The following is a 19,110-nucleotide window of genomic DNA, read 5'->3' on the forward strand; positions in this document are numbered from 1 at the left end:
TTTCAGAGGCTGGATGGAGGTTGGCTTTTAAAGAAGAGTTTAATTATAAGGTTGCACATGCAGATATATCTTTGAGTGGATTGCATAATCACCTATTAGTTCCTGGCACTTGGTGTCTATTGACAAAAACAGAATTGTATTTTTATGAGCATCTGTGTTTTAAGGTGCATTTTAAAGCTGATTTCATTATTTTTTTATTCATATCCACATAAAGTATGGGAATCATTAAAACCTTTCTGGAAAAAAAACCCCTTCAAATAAAGTTAACCATTAGTTGGTGAAAGGTCTAAATAGACCATATTTATGAATGTGAGTGGGTGTGACTGCTCGTTTGCACGGTGATGGTCCAGTGACCTTTTGGGGGTCACCCTGCCTTCCTACAGTCTTCTGGGATGGGCGTCAGGTTTCCAGTATCGGAAGATGGATGAGGAACAGTGGTTAGTACTCTCTCCTCACAAGAATGTCATCGGTTCAAATACTGACCGGGCCTTTCTTTGTGAAGTTAGTGTGTGTGGGTTCCCTCCACGTACTCCGGTTTCCTTCAATACTCTAAAAACGTGTGGTTGTCTGTCTGTGATGGACTGGCAACTTGTCCAGGGTGCAACCTGCCCTCACCCATCGTTAGCTGGGATTGGCTCCAGCGCCCTGCGACCCTGCACAGGATTAAGCGGTATAAAAGATAGATGGATGGACTCATGACCTGGACTTCAGTGTTTCAGCACAGAAGATGGATGGGTGACTGTTGGTGAGGTCACCACAATGCTTTTCTCACTCGCAACCTCTTCGTCCCGTCGAGGGACTTGAGGCCAAACCACTTCACCACCCAACACCGTCCTGAGCTTTGGCTTGTGCTTCGCCCCACGACGGACCCTTCTCTTCCATCACAGTCCTTCGTCAGGTGGTTTTTGGCCATCTTATGGGTATCCTGCCATTGGATTTGACCAAGCCTTGACCCTACAGTTCCTTATTTGTGATCTTGTGCAGTGAGTAGATATTACATAAAAAATGGAGGCAGATGTTATAAAATGCTTTAATATAGTCTAGTTTCTACAGTTCGCAGCTGGAAGAGGTTTCTCCTGGTGTCTTGACCGTGCCACGACCGCAGTAACCGCAGAAGGACTTGAAGTTAATAAAGCGTCACTAATTCTAACCCAAGAGGAGCAAAAAAGTGACAAGTCAGCACAAAAGTGGGAACTGATGAGTAAACAGTCGCTCTCCATCATCCGGCTCTGACTTGTGCGGCGTATGATGGGAGGGAGAGGTACCCAGCAGTGGAGCTCCACTGTCCCCTGCAGATCGAAATCGGCACGAGAAAAAAAAGAAAAAAAAAAGCACGGAACCGGTTTCCGGACACTCCCGAACACTCACGAAGACAAACCTCCCCTCTTCTTCCCTCCCTCCCTCCCTGCCGCCCCCCCCCCCCTCCTCCCCTTCACGCCTAATGTTGCTGTACCTCAAACCCTCCCCCCGTATCAGAGGAGTAGAAACAACAAGCCGCCATTTTGTTTGTGCGGACAGACCGTCAGAAACAGGAGGAGATAACCGAGAGAAGGAGCGACTCCGGCAGCCGACGGTCGCCGCTCCGGGAACCGCCGGGGGAAGAAACGAGTGGCCAAAAATCCCGTCCGTGTTGCCCAGCGAGAAGCCAGCATCGCCGGGGGAAGGAGATAAACCGCCGGTGGAGGGAAGAGGGAAGCAAGGAAAGGAGAGGAGAGAGGAAAAAAAAAAAAAAAAACCCCGACTCGGTGACATATATAAATATTAAATACATATATGCGTGTGTGTATGCATGAGAAGGAAATACTCCGAGCAATCCGAGGAAGGGGGTGTTTTTGCGGAGCGGAGACGGGGAGGAGAGGCGGAAGAGAGCCGCGAATCGTACCGAGGAGAGAAAAACCTGCGAAACGGGGGGGAAAACAGCAACATGAAAAATCATTATGTGTCCGTCGCGGAGGAAGGAACGAGCCCGCATAGACAATTATATAAATAAATTGCTGCCGGGCAGAAGGGAGAGGTGGAAAGAAAGACGGGTTTGAAGCGGAGGGGGGCTTTCACCATCACAAAGAGTCAATGAGAAGGATTTTTGTCAACCCGAAACATTTAAAGGAGGGGGGGCTGTCAACATTATTGTTTCCGCTTTGGAAATAGCCATAATTTCTCTGCAAATTGCCGTCTGTTTTTTCTTCTTCTTCTTACCTACAAAAACACATTGTGCTCTTCTGAGCTCTCTCCATTTTTAAACAAAAAGATTTTTTCCTCCTCCTGCTTGCACGATCAAGACATCCTGTAAAAAGCAGGTAATTTTTTTTCATTACTATTTTTTTGGAGTGTTTTCTCGTGCTTTCAATCGTCATCATCTGAGATTTGAAGTGTTAAAAAACCCCGAGCGGAGGAGGGGAAGGAGGAAGAGGAGGAGAAGGAGGAGGAGGAGGAACCTCTCCGGGAGCACAAGATAAGTAACCCAACAGACCGTCCTCTGCAAATATAAAACTAATTGGATCAATCTGATTGGCAATCAGCGCCTGCACGAACTGGAACGTCAGAGAAATATCACGGATTTTTTTTTTTTTTTTTTCCTCCTGATCGTCTTCAAGGAAGCATTTTTTTTTTTTAAATCCCCCTGCAAAGGGACTGCATCAACCAAATGTGCAATAAATAATACGAGTCCCCTCTTTTCTGACCCAGTGCCTTGCATGGTCAAAACACTTAAGTGCACAGTTGTTTTTTTTTTTTCAGTCGGCATGCAAAAGAAGAAAAAAGTCCTGCATGGAACCACACTCGCGTTAGTTTTTACCTGAGTGAGTGCAAGTGTTTTTATTTCTTCCTGCAGAACTGTTGTCACACTGTTTATCCAGTTTTGCCAATGCAAGTTCTCAGTGTTGCACACGAGAGCATCGCCAGTGCTTTAAGTGCATTTTAAAGCTGCAAAACCAGTCTACTGCCTTTTTTTTCCTCCCCCCCACCCACTTCTTCTTGCATTTGGAGACAGCAAGTGAGATGTCTGTTCAGGTGACAGAAATGGTAAATGCAACTTAAGGATCTCGGGAACTGTTGCACGAGTGAGCTGCCTCTCGGGAGTTTTTACCGTCACCTTCCTGGGCTGAACTTTTAAGGCTTTCCCCCCCCGCCGCCGCCGCCTGGCTATGGCGGACAGCTCGGAGGACGGATCTTGGGACGGTTCCTGCGTCGCAGAGGAGGCTACATGAGGTTGTCGGGAGGGCCGCAGCGCTCGCCCTTTTTCCGCCGACTCCACCTTCCCACCTCCCCCTGTTCACATCCGCGAAGAAACGCAACCTCCGACAGGGGAGGGGGGACCGACGACCGCAGAGAGGAATAAACCGAGAGGGAAGAAGTGAGGGAAGAGTTCAACACTGCCGTCCTCTCCCCTACCGTCCCCCCCTCCCTCCCTCCCCACCAAACGGTGGGGGGAAACGTTTCCCGACGGGAGAAGGGAGACGCAAACCAGGGATTCTTTTTTTTTTTTTTTGTAAGTTTTTGCCCTCTGTGGATCTACACCTAATTTTTTTTTTTTTTTAATTCGTCAAAAATATGGCCGATAATGTCCTGGAGTCCGGCCCGCCTTCAGCCAAGAGGCCCAAGCTGTCCTCTCCAGCGCTCTCGGTGTCTGCAAGTGACGGAAACGGTAAATATAACGCATGCATTACTTTGCTCGGCGAGATTTAACGCGGATTTGTTGTTGTTGGGGGCAGAAATGACCCGGATGCACGTCTTAATACCTGCAGAGTTGCAGTGGGGGAACTTAAAGTTTGCTTCTGCACAATCGTGGGACTTCAAAAGAAAAAAAAAACGCAAATGGCATCTTGTGCATGTCTTTTTTTTTTTTTTTTAAACGTTGATCTGAGACTCTGTCCTGCAAAAGAGGCAACGCGGCGCAAAAACGCAACTTTCCAGCAGTTGTGTTTTGATGCGTTAGCCTCAACAGGCTAACGAGTAGCATCAACTCTCAGATCCAAACAATGGAAGAGTCGAGTCACCCCACTCTTGTTTTAAGTTGTTGGGACCCCTTTATTGAGTTAATTAATTGAACAGGGATGAGAGTGTGTGCGCAGAAATCGCCGGGGTTTGCGGGTATCCAGAAGTCCGAGAAGCGAAATCTAATTTTTTTTTTCTCAACGACCCGTTTGGGAGAAAGTAATGGGAACCCGAGCGAGCGAGCTAACTTCACTTAGCTGGGGCTGTTTATCCCGGCGGACCGGCTCAAGCTGAGCTCCGGAGCCCGTTGGGCTCCGGAGAAGCGTAAAACAACCCCCAATTAACTCGTTATCACCGCAGCTGCGATTTATTTAGCGCAAACGCCGAGAGAGCGGTGGCCACCCTGGGCCATTATTCGGCGTCACAAGCGCGTTCTCTCTCAAACTATTGTCGCACTCAAGCTAGCCATTGTTCCGCTCTGCGTTAAGTTGTGCGCGAGCGGCGTCGAGCCGCACAAGTCGGCGAGTCTCCCGTTCAAACGCGGCGAGTTCATAAGGAGAAGGAGACTCGGGGGGGCCCCACGGTCTCTCCCTCCCGAATGGCATCTTTCGTGCCCCTTTGTGTTTTGGAGCTCTGTTTTTTAGTTTCTCAATTGTACCGGCGACCGCCACTGCGAAGCCCATTCTTGTTCGGTCCTCCATTGTTTGGACTGCACGGTGACACTCAACCGCACTTCTCAGCGGTCCACTTTGTTTTTTACAGCGGTATTAGAATGGAATCAAACGGTGGACTTGCCTGTTTTTCACTGAGATTAAAAGAAAAATAAATAAAATTTTTAGTGAAGTTTTATGGAGGAAGAAGGAAAGCGTTGAATGTTGGCATCAGGTCCCCTTGTTAACAGATTTGAATGATCATATCATGCTACTATTAAATGGTAACAGTGGGAAATAGTTTAGATCTTAAACTTGTTTAATATTTTCCCCCATACCTGCAAGATAATCAAATCCAATTCTCTTTGGTTCTCAACCCAGCAGCTCCACCATACAAACTCACCAGTTGTGAAAAAGCTACAAACGGTCATAGAAGTGACAAGTTGTCAGTTTGTGTCAAACTGAGATGCTTCAGGGCTGGCGTCCTGTATGTTTTAGACGTATACCTGCTTCAGTATTTCTTAATCTAATATTGAAGCTTGTAAAAATGTTAAATAAAGGGTCCCTCATTGCAATCAGGTGTATTGCAACTGGGAGGGAGACCTGAGACCCTGGAGGGCCGGAGTTCCACACACGTCTCCACACACATGGCTGTATCTCCTGAGGCACAGTTGATTGTTGCAATTGCTCATCTAAGTTCTGATGTCGCAGCATGGCTGCTACATGCAGGTTATGGGTGAATGTGACTCGCCATGAAGAGCGGCTGACATCGGGACGTGCTACACATGTGAGGTCCGTTTGAGCGTCAGTCTCCTGCTTTAGCCAGCCTTCCTTCCATGGCCAGTATTTTTGTGCTTATAGCCGTAATGCAAATGCACACACCTACCAAGGTAGTGAAATGTTTACCTCTCTGCGGCTTCTCACCCTGTCCTCACCGCGTTTACGCTCCGTGTATGGCTCGGCACCAAACCACAAACCGATGCCCAGGAGAGAAGTCCTGGCAGAGAGCGCCGGCTCCTGCTGCACACGTTGTCCAGCTCGACGCTGTGGACCAGGAGTTACTTGTGTTCTTTAATGTAAAGGAACTGAATGAAGTCACTTGTCTTTGTCAGCAAGATTATCATCTTGTGTTTATTCACCTCGTAGATTTTGGCTCGCTCTTCGACCTGGAGCATGACCTGCCAGATGAACTCATCAGTTCTTCAGACCTGGGGCTGACCAATGGAGGGGATGTCGGTCAGCTTCATACCAGCCTGGGAGGCCTTGGAGGAGTGCTCGGTGGCAGCGCGGGCCAGGACGCCGCGGCAAAACACAAACAGCTATCAGAACTCTTGCGTGCGGGAGCACCGACCCAGCAGGGTGGTCCTGCCTCCAACAGCACACCGTCCGGGGCTTCCATGGGGATGATGGTGGGTGTCGGTGTCACACCCGGTGGACCTCAAGGAATGCCCCCCCAGGGGCCACAGCAGCAACCTGGATTAATGCAGCAGGTTGGGATGGTCGGCGGGGTGGCAGCGCTCAGTCGAGCAGCCGCCATGATGGGTGCCCAGAAGGGCAATGCAGGACCGCAGCAGCAGGGGCTGATGGGAGGTCAGGTTGTGAATGGCTCTCCCAGAATGGGGTACCCTGGAAGTGCTGGCATGGGGAGCAATAGTAACCTTTTGGCAGAAACCCTACAGCAGCAGCAGGGCGGCCAGCAAATGGGAGCTGGGGGTCAGTCGGGGATGAGACCGCAGCAACCTGGAGCACTGAACAAGGTAAGCACACTCCAACATGCTCGTCCTTCAACATACCCGATTGTAATATGTGGCTGGTTATCAGACTTACCGACGGCACGTTCATTCATTTCTGGTGTGTTGGAGCAGAAAACACACTGAAAACCTGCAGGACCAGGAGTTCCTACTACTGAGCACCATGCTCTGAAAAATATGCCTCCAGTATGAATAATGGTTTTAGTATGTCAAGGCTTTGCACCAAATGGAGATTGAGCACCTTGCATGATCGCCGCCACCATCGGTGTGCGAATGTGATTACAGAATCTGTGGGCGGGAAAAACACTGCATGAGTGAAGAAAGCACATTTTATCAGTGAAATCCATTAACTATAACCATTTCTTGTCTTGTTTTAAAGTTGAGCACACAAACATGCAAAAGCAGAACCTTTCAAAAAGAAGAAGCAGCAGCAGTGATCTTGTCTCGATTAAGCTGCTTCATCTCATCAAGTTGAAGTGAAGATGCACTGAGTTCTTCTGAATGGAAGGAGTGACGCCGCAGCCTGATGCAGGCTCGTTGCAGCGGCTCGGCTGTTGTGAGCAGGTGCAGACAGGAGTGTGGTTACGCGTTGGACTCGGCAGCTGCACCGTCGTTGTCTCTGTGGTATCGATGGTTAACCTCCCCGCTCGTCAATAAGCCACACAACGGTTGTGATTTGGTCTGATGGTGTGAAGGCGTTCCACACGCGACTATCAGACGACTTAATTTACACGCATTTTCTGCACTTTAAAGGGCCGTATTAAGCCTCTGCCACCGATTTTTTTCCCCCCTGAAATATCAACATAATAGTGTGACCATTATCCTTTATTTTAAATTCAAGGGTGTATGCCCTGGAAATCGTGCTGTTTTAGTCCATCATTACGCAGTACGCCTATTTGTCTTCATGCACAGAAGCAGGGATGAACGACTAATAAGCATCTTGCATTGTCGAGCACTTGAGAGCTCACGTCCCGGTGTTGCAGCCACGGATCAACCTTATTGTACTTGCATTTATTGGCTGCCGCTGAGATGAAGAACAGTTCAATTCAACGCTTTAAGGTCGTAGCAGAGATCGTAACTAATGGTGGCCCTGTTTTTTATGCCTAAAATGGAGCAATTACACCTCAGCTGGGCTTTACGTTTATTGCGGCGACGTGAGGTCAGGAGAAAGCATGTGCCCACAATGGAAACTAATCGAGTAATTACCAGTCGTATTTGGTATAATGATTCCACGTTGGCCTTTTAATCAATGTTCTCACAGTGTCATCACTTGAGGCGTTGAAAGAAATCCTTTTAACACACTACTACATAACGTGTCGTCGATGTCAATTGTCCTGCATCTGTCATCTTCTTTAATCCTTGTTCCTCTTCCTTAGATGAATATGATGGCTAACGCGGGCCCCTATGGCGGTCCGTACGGCCAACCTGCTGGCCAGGGGTTGCCGGGAGCAGGGCTGGGCCCACAGCTCCAGAATAAGGCGGGCCTGGCCAACAATATGGCCGCCCAGTTCAACATGGACAAGAAGGCGGCACCGGGTCAAGGCATGCCTGGAATGGTAGGATTTGTTCTTTGTTTTCCGGCAGTTGGTCTGTCGTCCTGAACTGGACATTAAGCTCACATTTATTGATTTGAGCTTCTTAAAGTGCAGCTTTACACATATTAGATGTGACGTCATCTCACAGACAGACATGTGCTTATAAACGTGAAATAACAAGGAATTAAGTTCCATCGTTTATGCATTATTCTTCCATTTATGACCTCAATAGATGTGTGCACAAGAGGGGGGAAATAAAGCTCATTAGTTTTCACATTTGACACAACGTCTTCTGTCCACATCACACAGCAGTTGTAAACTCCCGCCGTCACATGACACTGGGCTTCACGTCACAAGTAGACGCTAATTTGTTTTTTAACGTGTGGCTCGGTTGGCGGAGTAGGTTTTCTTTTAATCTCGAGTTTGGTCATTCCATCTCGCGTTGTCCATACATTAAAGTGTCATTCGACACGATGCAGAGTGAATGTCCAGCACCTCTGCAGTGTGTGTGAATGCTTGAATGTGATCAACAGCGTTTAGAGGTGAAGTTGTAAAAAAAACGCGTTATTGAAGTGAAGTACTTTTACTGAGAAAACCACTTGTATCCAAGAAGGAAGTTCATATTTAAAAAACAAAAAGGATTATTTTATTGTTGCTGTGAAATCGGTTCGTCTCAAAAAATGGGCCTACAGATCTCAGATGGTCTCACTCACAAAAAGCTTGCTTTTCAGAGCCACTTTTTTATCAATGTTCAAAGCAGTTCAGTAATGTCCTGTAAATATCAGTCGATGACATTTTTCTAATAAAATCAATGCTGTTCGTCACATTGCAAATGGGGTTGAAGCTCATCTTATATTTGGACCAATAAAGCACTAATCTCAATAGCAGAGTGGATCATTATCCCAGTCATCAAGTGTCAAAGAGGCTGGATCTCATCAGTATACTGTCATAGAGAACAAGATGTCAGAGAGTTACTCCTGTCCATTTGACCACCATATAATATTCAAGTTCCTTTTGAGTCCTGAGCTGCTTTTCACTTGGCGGGCCATTTTTAAACTTGCGGCCACACCGTTCCCTCTTTATTTCGGTCACGCCGTGGCTCTGCGATAACACTGAGGACTCCAGTAATTGTTTTCAGGTCCCTTAAGGCAACAACTGACACTGATAAATTTGTTATGTTGTAGTCTGCTGAATCTGGTCGCGGCCACTTCGTGTGAAGTTCCTCTCTTTACTCTTCAGTGAAACACAAGTGTCCACGAGCAGCAAAACGAGCATCCTTTAGTCGCTGGAGCGCCGTTTAGCAATACGATCCCATTATCGCGTGCGAAAACAGGACTTTTAACAACAAGTTTATGCACATGAGAGGCGAGCCCAACTTGTGGACACCTGTCCAAACGCCAAGCAGTCACACCTCAGAATATAGTGGGCGCCTGCTTTGTATGGCAGTAATTTTTGTTAAAGGCCATTAATCAAAACTGTTTTAACAAAGCTCGCTTTTTACTCAGGGGAGGGATCTGTCGGTGCAGACGTACGTGTCTGCCGACCAGCCTCCTTTTTTGGGGGGGGGAGCTCACTTGTTTCAACAAATCCCAACATGGCAGCAGAGCCGAGCTGCTAAATTCTGGGCGATTAGGCTTGGAGGCGTCTTGAAGCGAGAGGCGCTCCCGCTGAGCCTCGGACACGGTTGTGTTAAGTGGGATTTGAGTCCGAGGAGTAGTGTAAATCTGCGACACAATGGCCTCTCCTACAGCGAGAGAAGTTAATCCTTTTTGAAGTAAACTCGACTAAACACACCGGGCAGCGCCGTGTCCAGTCGCAGTGAGTCACTGGAGACGGCGAACTCACCTGTTGCGTGTGAATCCAGCATGCTTTGAAAAGTGGTGTCCTTTTGTTTTATTGCTCCACGATATGATCAAATCATTGGCATCATAAGTTATTACTAATAGGGTAATAATCAGTACATTACATTGCTGAGTTGTTTGTTTTTTTTGTGTGTGTGCGTGTGTGTGTCTATTGCTGTTGGGTTGTAATTAAAGGCAGGCTATTATTTAAACAGGCCAGCTGCAGCTTAGTGTGGTTTTCCTGTTTTTAATGACAAAGAAGGTGAACGTGAACTCCTCAGACTTTTCTCCCTTTCCTTCTTAAAACTGTCTCGCGATCGTTCAGTCGGGTACCCGGAGGACTCCTCTTTGCTGGAGGACTTTAAACACTGAGGCACAATATCTCGGCCTTTTCTCTTTCCGAGCTCAATGTCGTAGTTTTGCTGGATTCAGATTGCGGCGCACATAAAATGTGATTTACAGCCGTAAGGAGTTAAGGAAAAATGGATCAGTCACCGTCCCTGGCACCGCCATTATCTGATTAATTACTGGACGGGGTCCCAGAATACCTGGTCTCGTAAATAAATCTTTCCGAAACTCCCCTTTTCTCCTCCCATCTCCAGACTCCCCAGCAGCAGCAGCAGCCCGGAGCCGTCGGCGGCTTACCGGTAGGTGGGGCGGCGGCAGTGGGAGGGGCCCCGGTCGGACTCAGCGCGGTCGGGGCGGGACCCGGCGCGGCGCCTCCGACGGCGGACCCCGAGAAGAGGAAGCTGATCCAACAGCAGCTGGTGCTGCTGCTCCACGCGCACAAGTGCCAGCGGAGAGAGCAGGCCAACGGGGAAGTGCGGCAGTGCAACCTGCCCCACTGCCGCACCATGAAGAACGTGCTCAACCACATGACTCACTGCCAGGCTGGCAAATCCTGCCAGGGTGAGTCTGTTGAATTTATGTTGATTGCCGATTTCTAATGAGCGTGGCTGCTTTCATGAACACTACGCAGTGGTTAAAGCCCTCGCCCCCCCCCCCATTATACCCATCTTTATATGTTAGATCTCTTTTTGATTCATATTTTTTTTTATATCAAGATGAGTTATTTTCTGGCTGTTCTACTCTCATCTTTCTTTCTTTTTTCTTATTGAGCCTCCATCTGGACATAGTTTTATTGTACTGAGTGACTCATACAATAACTTTCTTATTCTCTGCCTTCTCCTTTTTCCCCGCGACTCTTATGTTTTTCTTTTCCCCTCTCATCCCTGTCTCATTATTCATCTCCCTCCTTCACTCTGTCACACTTTCTATCTTCCTCCCTCCTTTTTTTTTTTTTTTTTTTTTTAAACACCTCTTCCATTTTTCTCTAACCTTTCCCTGCTTGCTTTTGTCTCCAGTGGCTCACTGTGCCTCATCCAGACAGATCATCTCTCATTGGAAGAATTGCACACGACACGACTGTCCTGTTTGTCTGCCACTTAAAAACGCTGGAGACAAGAGGAACCAGCAGTGTGAGTTGTTTTCCCACACTGTTCTTGGGTTGGTGTGTCATTGAGCATCATCCATGCTCCCGCCTCTTATTGTTGAATTATGACGTGTTGTCTGAAATGCTGGGAAAATGAATTCATCTCTAATCTGTCGGAAAACCCAAGAAAAACCTGGGATCTTGCAATTGCAAATTAATTGTAAGGAAACGTGTAATATGATGTTCAGGCCATTCCAGTACGATTTCCTGAAATTCCAACAAAATGCCATTCCAATGGCGTTTTTAGGCAAAGCAATGATATTATTACCCAAGTGCTTTTTGAAGAGTAATATTTCAGAATGCTATTTCCTCTGCATAAATCAACGTTGGCCATATTCTCAATTCTGCTTCACACAGTGGAATTGAAATGTCCTCTCACTTTCCCCCCCTACGGTGTAGACCTGTATCACTACAAATAAAAATAGAGAATATAGGCAAGAAAACAGTGCAACAAGTTTTAGAAATAGAAGTTAAAAACTGAAATGTGCAATGTGTAATACAATATAATAGTGAAATGTGCAATATACAATACAGTGTAGCGGCGGAATAAGTTGTAATTGTCCATGGATATGTTCATAAGATCTCAATGAGGTCAGATGATTTATTTTTTTATTTTTTTATTTTTGGAGGACATTAAGATTGAATAGAATAAAATCCCGGATGAACTACATGACAAAAGACCTAAATTCAGGGACACTCTCAAACTAATATCCCCCGCTCTCCTATCGCCACAGCTCTCATCAATAGTGCAGGCGTGGGTTTGGTGAACTCTTTAGGTTCGGGCGTCCCGGGAGCACAGTCCAACGCGCCGAGCTTGAATCCTGCCAGCCAGATCGACCCCAGTTCGATAGAGAGGGCCTACGCCGCACTGGGCCTCACTTACCAGGGCAACCAGATGCCCCAACAGCCACCGCAGGCCAACATGCCAAACCAGGGGCTGCAGGGGCAGCCTGGCATGAGGAATCTAAACGCCATGGGTAAATTGAACCGCTCTGTGTGTATATTACTATTTTTTTTAATTATGATGTATGTCAGATGGATTTTCCTTCTTGCATTTGGCCACATGGCCACGTCAACAGTCTGCAGATCAATTACATTTCATTTTACTGTCATAGAAAACAATTGCAGGGAAGATTGGGGACATTTCTGAAAGCAGACAAACTTTTAACCTTAAAAAGCAAAGACTTCCATGAGAAGATTTCAGGATAGTTTCCTGACAACTGATGCCCTTTTAACATCAGGAGGAAACTCTATGGGAGTCAATGGGGGAGTTGGAGTGCAACCCCCAAACCAGCAGTCCAGTCTACTGCCAGACGCCATGTTGCACAACAGCATGAACGCACAGAGGTGAGACGTCTTTTTTGATGGTCACACCTGTTCATAATTGCGCACAACCTTTCAATCAGTATTTAAAAAAAAAAAAAAATCTGTGTTGTTTGTTTTCTCTCTTCAGTTTAATGAATGACAGTGTGGGTAACCTGGGCTCCATGCCCACAGCTGGTCCCCCTTCTGCCGCAAGCATTCGGAAGTCTTGGCATGAAGACATCACGCAAGACCTCCGTAACCACCTTGTCCACAAGCTGTGAGTCTGTTTAAATCCCGGAAGAAGAAAAAAAAGAAAATGAATAAAAAAATCGAGCTCAAGAAATGGAACCAATTTCAATCAAATTCAAATGACATTATGTTGAGCAGAACGTCTAATGAGGTGTCTGTCCTGAATTTAATTTTATCTCCCTGTATTTCCTGTTTGCATGTGTCTGAATAGTGTGCAAGCCATCTTCCCCACTCCTGACCCCGCTGCGCTGAAGGACCGACGGATGGAGAATTTAGTGGCTTACGCTCGGAAAGTCGAGGGGGACATGTACGAGTCGGCCAATAGTAGGGTAAGGAGACATATTTAACAGAGCGTTAAAATGTCCTGTGGTCATTTTACGATTAAAAACCAAGGGATACGGTCATAACATGATTTAGTTGTCTACTCCCATTTAAAAAAAAAAAAAAAAAAAAAAAAAAAAGTGTTCATAAGGTAGTTTTCCAATACGTAAACATTTATTTTGTTGCTTTTTTTTACAGTCTGTAGCGGAATTGTTAGTAAAGTATACAATATCATACTGAGCTCTTTTTGGCTGTAATTTTCACAACGTGAGTGATTAAAATGTTCTCAGCTTTTCTGGAGATATGAAGAAGAGGGAGGTGAGTCTGTAGTTCTATAGAGATGCAACAGATTTACAATCCCGGCTGCAGTTGGAGCCCTCTGAGTGTGTAAACACCTCAAATCATAAGCAGAGAACTTGGGTGTTTTCCTTGCAATTTTAGAGTAAATGAATACAGTTAATGTTAAAGCGGGCGTGTGCTTGGCAGATGACTGTCTCCTATTCGGGGGCTGATATAGTAGGAATGCTGTGATGACTCTGCAGTGGGTTTATAGGACCGATCTTTTAAGATACGTGTCACTAGAAGATGACGATTTTTAACGCCTTTCATGCAAACTATCGGGTATCGGATCAGGATCATAGAAGTGAAATCGACTTCTGAGCGACTGAGATGCTATAACATCTCCCCTCCTGCCGGTTCCCCTTCAGGCGGAGTACTACCACCTGCTGGCAGAGAAGATCTACAAAATCCAAAAGGAGCTGGAAGAAAAGAGGAGGACGCGACTCCAGAAGCAGGGCATGATGCCCGGCCAACCTGGCATTCCCTCCTCCGGCCTCCCGCAGGGGCCTCCCGGCATGGGGCAGCCCCCCATGCCCCCAGGGCAACCCCCCAGTGAGTACACATCCGGCTGTCGCCTCCATCACACACTTCTCACACACGGTCCTGGCATGTGCATAACAGTCCGTGGAATTTTTTTTTTGTTAAGTGGGTATCTGTGATCCCGTCGACAACATCTGTGATTTCTTTTTGTAACTCGTAGATGGCCCCCATGCCGATCCTTCCATGGTCAGACCAGCTGGACCCAATCAGATGGTCAACCGGATGCAAAGTCCAGCAGGTAACCAGCGTTTTGACTGTGACCTTGACGAAAACGTCTCGGAAGGCGTCGTACCTCATTGCCTGTCGTTGCGTCAGAACAAATTAATGCTTGCTTGAATCAGGAATGTGTGAGGGAAATATTAATAGTGCTATGTGGACGTGGCGTTGTTCTATAGAGGCAGCACATTAAACCCAAGTTGTGAGGGTATATTTATTCATTTACTTATTTTTCTCTGCTGCCATCATAGAAAACCGGGTTCACAGGAAACGTTTAAAATCCTGCTAATTTTACTTCACTTTACTGAAACCAAGGGCCTTGATGAATGAAACCACAGTTTTAAAGAACTGGTGAATATTTTACTTTGAAACTATTAATGGCAGCCGGTAGGCAAATTTCAGACAAATGCTTCATAAAAGATTTGCTTGGGAAATAAATTGTGGATTATTCATCATCCAACCGTCTATTCTGTTTTCCACTAAAATAAAGACTTATGGTACATCTATGTTTATTTTGGAGTTAAAATTTGGAGTTTAAAACTATAGTACAGCAGAAACACAACATTTTGAAGGGTCTAAATTGTTATGGATGCTTTGTGGTGGAACATGATTGACACACATTTTTTATCCACAATGAAAAATCTTTGGTTCCAAAAATTACATCTGTGCAGCAATATTTGGTTTATTAAAGTAGTCTTTAAAAATAACCTGCCGAAGAAGCATGCGATTAAAAAAAAAAAAATAAAAGAAAGAAAGAAAGAAAAAAACTACACAAAAAAAAAACCGTGATGGAAGAAACTGAACTGCTGACGGTCTGTTGATTGCAGTACGTGGTTGTGTTTGTGTTTGTGTTTCCTGTTTCCCATTTTCTTACTTGTGGCTCGTTCACTTCCAGGGATGAATCAGTTTGGTCAGATGGGGATGCAGTCGATGGGTCAGAGGTCAACGCCTCCACTTCCTCTTAATCCCTCAATGAACCAGGTTGGAATAACTGCCTTTCATCTCGATTTTGACGGTTGCTGTGATTGGAAATAACAGAAAATAAAACAACTTGTCAGCGCGTTGCTTTTGTTTAGTGACGTACTCTGAAAACTATATATGGTGACAAGGAAAGAGTGACCAAATGTACTTTTGTGGTCTCCAGATGGGTATGGGAGCAACGAGGATGAATCAGCCTAACGCCGCGCAGCTACAAAACCAGTACCTCCCTCAAGGCCAGTTTCCCGGGTCCAATCCTGGACTTGGTTCTGGTCCTGTTGGTATGAACCAGCAAGGAGCACCTCCCTCTGTACCACAGGTAAAGAGCTTGGTGACGGTACGTTATGACCAACGCCAGGGTTTGTGATCAAGTTTGGACGAGATCATCTAGACGTCGGGCTCCAAATGTGCAAGAGTTTGTCAACTGGTGGACAATGTGTCCTTTGTCTTGTCCTCCGCAGCAGAACCAGATGTCGACACCGCCTTCCCACCCCGCCAGCAGTCCTGCAGCTCAGTCGGCCCCCTCCGCTCCGGGCCCCGGAGCCCCCGCAGGCCCCATGGGCTCAGCGAATGCCAGCAGCACTGGGCCCCTACCCAACCTGCCTCCGTCCTCCAACTCCACCCAGCCCAACTCCTTCCCTCACTGCCCGCCCATCCGAACAAACTCCCCCTCACCAGCACGCAGCTTAACGCCTCAACCTCACCAGACGCCCCCGACGTTGCCGCGTTCTCAGACGCCTCAGCCACAGACGCCTAGCACGCCCCAGCTGCCTCCTGCGCCGCAGCAGCAGCATCATCAACAGCAGCAGCAGCAGCAGCAGCAACAACAGCAGCAGCAACAGCAGCAACAACAACAACAACAACAACAACAACAACAAGCCTCGCAGCAGCAGCCGTCAGGGCAAGCTGCAACCTCGGAGAAAGCCAATCAGCTTCCGCAGCAGCCGCTTGGGGGTCCGGCTTCTTCGGGACCTCAAGCAGGTCAAGCGTCTTCAGTGCCGACCCAGAACACTCACGTGCCATTACAGCTGCCGCAGACCCCCGTAAGTGTATGAGTTTGTTAACTTTTCCCCCCGAAGAGTTTGGTGCAATTTAAATTATAAAAAAAAAAAGATATTCTCTACTGAGAAAACACACCTGAAGAAGACATGAGTAGGAGTTTGAATAAGTGGTCTTGCTTTCATAAAAGTCACCGGTGTGATAACTCGGTCAACATTTCTGACTATATAGACTTTTTTCACACTGACTGGGCAAAATACCACGAGTAGTAGCTTCCAATGTGCAAAATCATTGCGAAACACACTGACTACCAAGAAACAAGTAGAATATAAACGGTGGAGAAAACGATTTAGCTTTTTTTTTGTTCGTTTTTGTCAAACCCCAAAGTGCCACGGAGTCGGATTCATTTCAAATACGAGCTGAATGATAAAATTCAGTATAAACGTGGTTTACCTTGTCATTACTTACCACTTCATCTGTGGTTTTCTTTCGTCCTCCACAGTTGTCTCCAAAGGCGCCTTTGACGGCGGACGGTCAGGTTTCCTCTCCGGCGTCAGTCACGAGCAGCAGCGAGCCCGCCTCGCAGCTCGCCGCGTCAGACGGCCCCACTTGCAAGCAGGAGGACGTGAAAATGGAGGTGAAGAAGGAGGAGGAAGACGAGGACGGCGACGCGCGAGACGAGGGAAAGGGAAAGCTGGGAAAGGGCCAGCCGGACGTGAAGGTGGAGGAAAAACCAGAGGTGAGGACGTCTGCCGAGCGCGACGCGTTTAACGACCCGTGCCCCCCACCCCCCGTCGCTCTAACCCCCCCCACTGAACCCTAACCCGCAGGTGAAGAATGAGAAGCCATCGGTCGACGGGTGTAAAAGTGAGCCCATGGACACGTCTTCGTCGTCCGCGCCGTCGTCCGAGGCCACGGCTGAAGACAAGAAGCCCGAGGTGAAGAAGGAGCCCAAAGAGGAAGAGGAGGGGTCAGGGTCAGCAGCCAACAGCAGCTCCCCGGCCAGCGCTCAGAGCAAGAAGAAAGGTTCGTCTTCACTCTGGATTAACTGCACTTTTTCACTGGGCATTTCACTCCGCGAGAGAGCGCTGAGGAAGGTTTTGTAACAAAGGGTTTGAATGGAAGTGGAAAACGTGGAAAACGTCCACCAGAGCAGCCGTTTCAATCGGAACGTCTCCTCAAAGGGGTAAATATGTCTGTACAGGTTATACCAAATGGACTTATGCAAAAGATTCATGATAAAAACATACTTTTTGAAGAATAAGTATAGTTGTTTTTTTTTCTTTTGCAAGCAAACGGTTGCCGTTGTCTCGTCTATCTAATACATGCAGAGATTCTCCTCGAGCTTTTTGCCGTCTGTATTCCAGCCTTTTTTCTTTTCCTTTTTCTTCCCACCGTCATTTACGTTCCTATTTGTTTTTCTCCTGCAGTCTTTAAGCCGGAGGAGCTGCGTCAGGCTCTGATGCCGACCCTGGAGGCTCTGTACCGGCAGGACCCTGAATCCCTTCCTTTCCGTCAGCCGGTGGACCCCCAGTTACTGGGAATACCCGTACGTATTCGAACTAGTAACAAAACTAACCTGGTAAGGGACTGCACTGGCTGCCATTTTGCTTCAACTCCTCTGAAAACGTAGCGTTTCTTTCTGTTTTCCTCTTAAGTATTTTTTGTTCTCTTTTTGCCATAGTCGCCATTTTTTCTAATTTGAGTTATCCTTCATACTTGCGCCAAATTTATGTTAATCATTTACTTTGTGTTCAGATCATTGCCTCTTGTTTGGTTAGCTTTAGATTTACAAAAAAAAAAAAATGTGTGTGTTAGTGTGTACTCTGCTTTTGTCATTTGTAAATGAAAGCAATGGCTCTTATGAACAATCATGCAAATCAGATGAGACATTGGTTTAAAACGAACTCCCCCTTTGAGAATGTATCAATTTACGTCTGTTAAATTTTAACTGAACGTGACGATGGCAGAACTCATGACCGTCTCACGATCCCGGCATCCATTCCACACATATCCCAATCAAAACATTGACACGCCACAAGGGGGAATGACGCAGTTCATGAGCCAGTTGCTTTCTTTTATCACTTTGTTTGTCTTTTGATGTCAGTTTTTAAGTTTCCCACCATTACATTTGATCATTCTCATTGTAGCGTTCCATTGCTAGCTCTCTAGTTCAGTTCCTCACCAGTAGTAGTGTGACAGTGTTCAAGTGGGCAGTGTGTAGAGGTCGGACAGTGGCTCTTGTTGTCCTTCTTCCGTTGAATATCCCCTGGGAGGAGTATTTGAAGAGGCGATATTGGCTCAAAGACGGTGACGGCGTCGTCCTCCCTCTCTAAATTTGATCTGACGCACCAGGCCATTGGCTCGCCTGTCATTTAGGAACCTCCACGAGTGATGCGACTTCTCCCGGCGCACCTTCGCCGCCACATGCTGAATAAGCGTGATCTCTCCGAAACTGAACGCTGCGGTCCTGCGTGATCAATTTTGGGCTCCGCAGTGTCAACAAAGTGATTTGCATCTCCTGCGTGTGCGAGCGGTCCCTTTCAGAGACGAGGGTCTGTTTTCTAACTCTTGTTGCCATGGTGACACAGAGACGGACCCTGCTCTTTGAAACTCGCACCTCCATCCTATTTATATTCTATTTATTTTTGGGTCGAACCTCTAGTTTTTCTGATCCACGCCCTTTGCTTATTTTCTTAAACAACGCTTTGCTTTGAGGAGAAGCGAAGGACCACCGAAGGGTTAAAACACAAAAACCGCAACTCGTCAGATTCATTTCTCTTCCCCCTCAGCACTGCCGGCTTTAACCCTGCCGCCACATCGCCGCCCGTAGCTGCTGGCGTTGTCAATGCTGACCAATCCGATGCTGGAAACCCGTAGATCTCTTGCCTGTTGCTTTTGCCACTGCTCTGTTTTTCTTGGTTTTGCACCCTGATCACAAGCTGGGCCTTTTCGTTTGCT

General features: G+C 47.0%; 1 protein-coding gene across 1 annotated transcript in view; it reads left to right on the plus strand.

Moving 5' to 3' along the window:
- Positions 1 to 1,479: 1,479 nt before the first annotated feature.
- ep300b (EP300 lysine acetyltransferase b) overlaps positions 1,480 to 19,110 on the plus strand; it is a 31,844-nt gene continuing 14,213 nt past the window's right edge. The window contains 17 exon segments of the mRNA XM_080511023.1: positions 1,480 to 3,643; positions 5,730 to 6,340; positions 7,711 to 7,890; positions 10,322 to 10,619; positions 11,075 to 11,188; positions 11,937 to 12,179; positions 12,444 to 12,549; positions 12,656 to 12,784; positions 12,968 to 13,085; positions 13,785 to 13,968; positions 14,117 to 14,194; positions 15,068 to 15,153; positions 15,317 to 15,469; positions 15,612 to 16,193; positions 16,652 to 16,888; positions 16,980 to 17,175; positions 17,580 to 17,698. Coding sequence (XP_080367149.1) covers positions 3,550 to 3,643; positions 5,730 to 6,340; positions 7,711 to 7,890; positions 10,322 to 10,619; positions 11,075 to 11,188; positions 11,937 to 12,179; positions 12,444 to 12,549; positions 12,656 to 12,784; positions 12,968 to 13,085; positions 13,785 to 13,968; positions 14,117 to 14,194; positions 15,068 to 15,153; positions 15,317 to 15,469; positions 15,612 to 16,193; positions 16,652 to 16,888; positions 16,980 to 17,175; positions 17,580 to 17,698 — 3,528 coding nt within the window. The 5' untranslated portion in view covers positions 1,480 to 3,549.

Source organism: Blennius ocellaris (genome assembly GCF_963422515.1).
Source record: "Blennius ocellaris genome assembly, chromosome: 16".
Lineage (NCBI taxonomy): Eukaryota > Metazoa > Chordata > Actinopteri > Blenniiformes > Blenniidae > Blennius > Blennius ocellaris.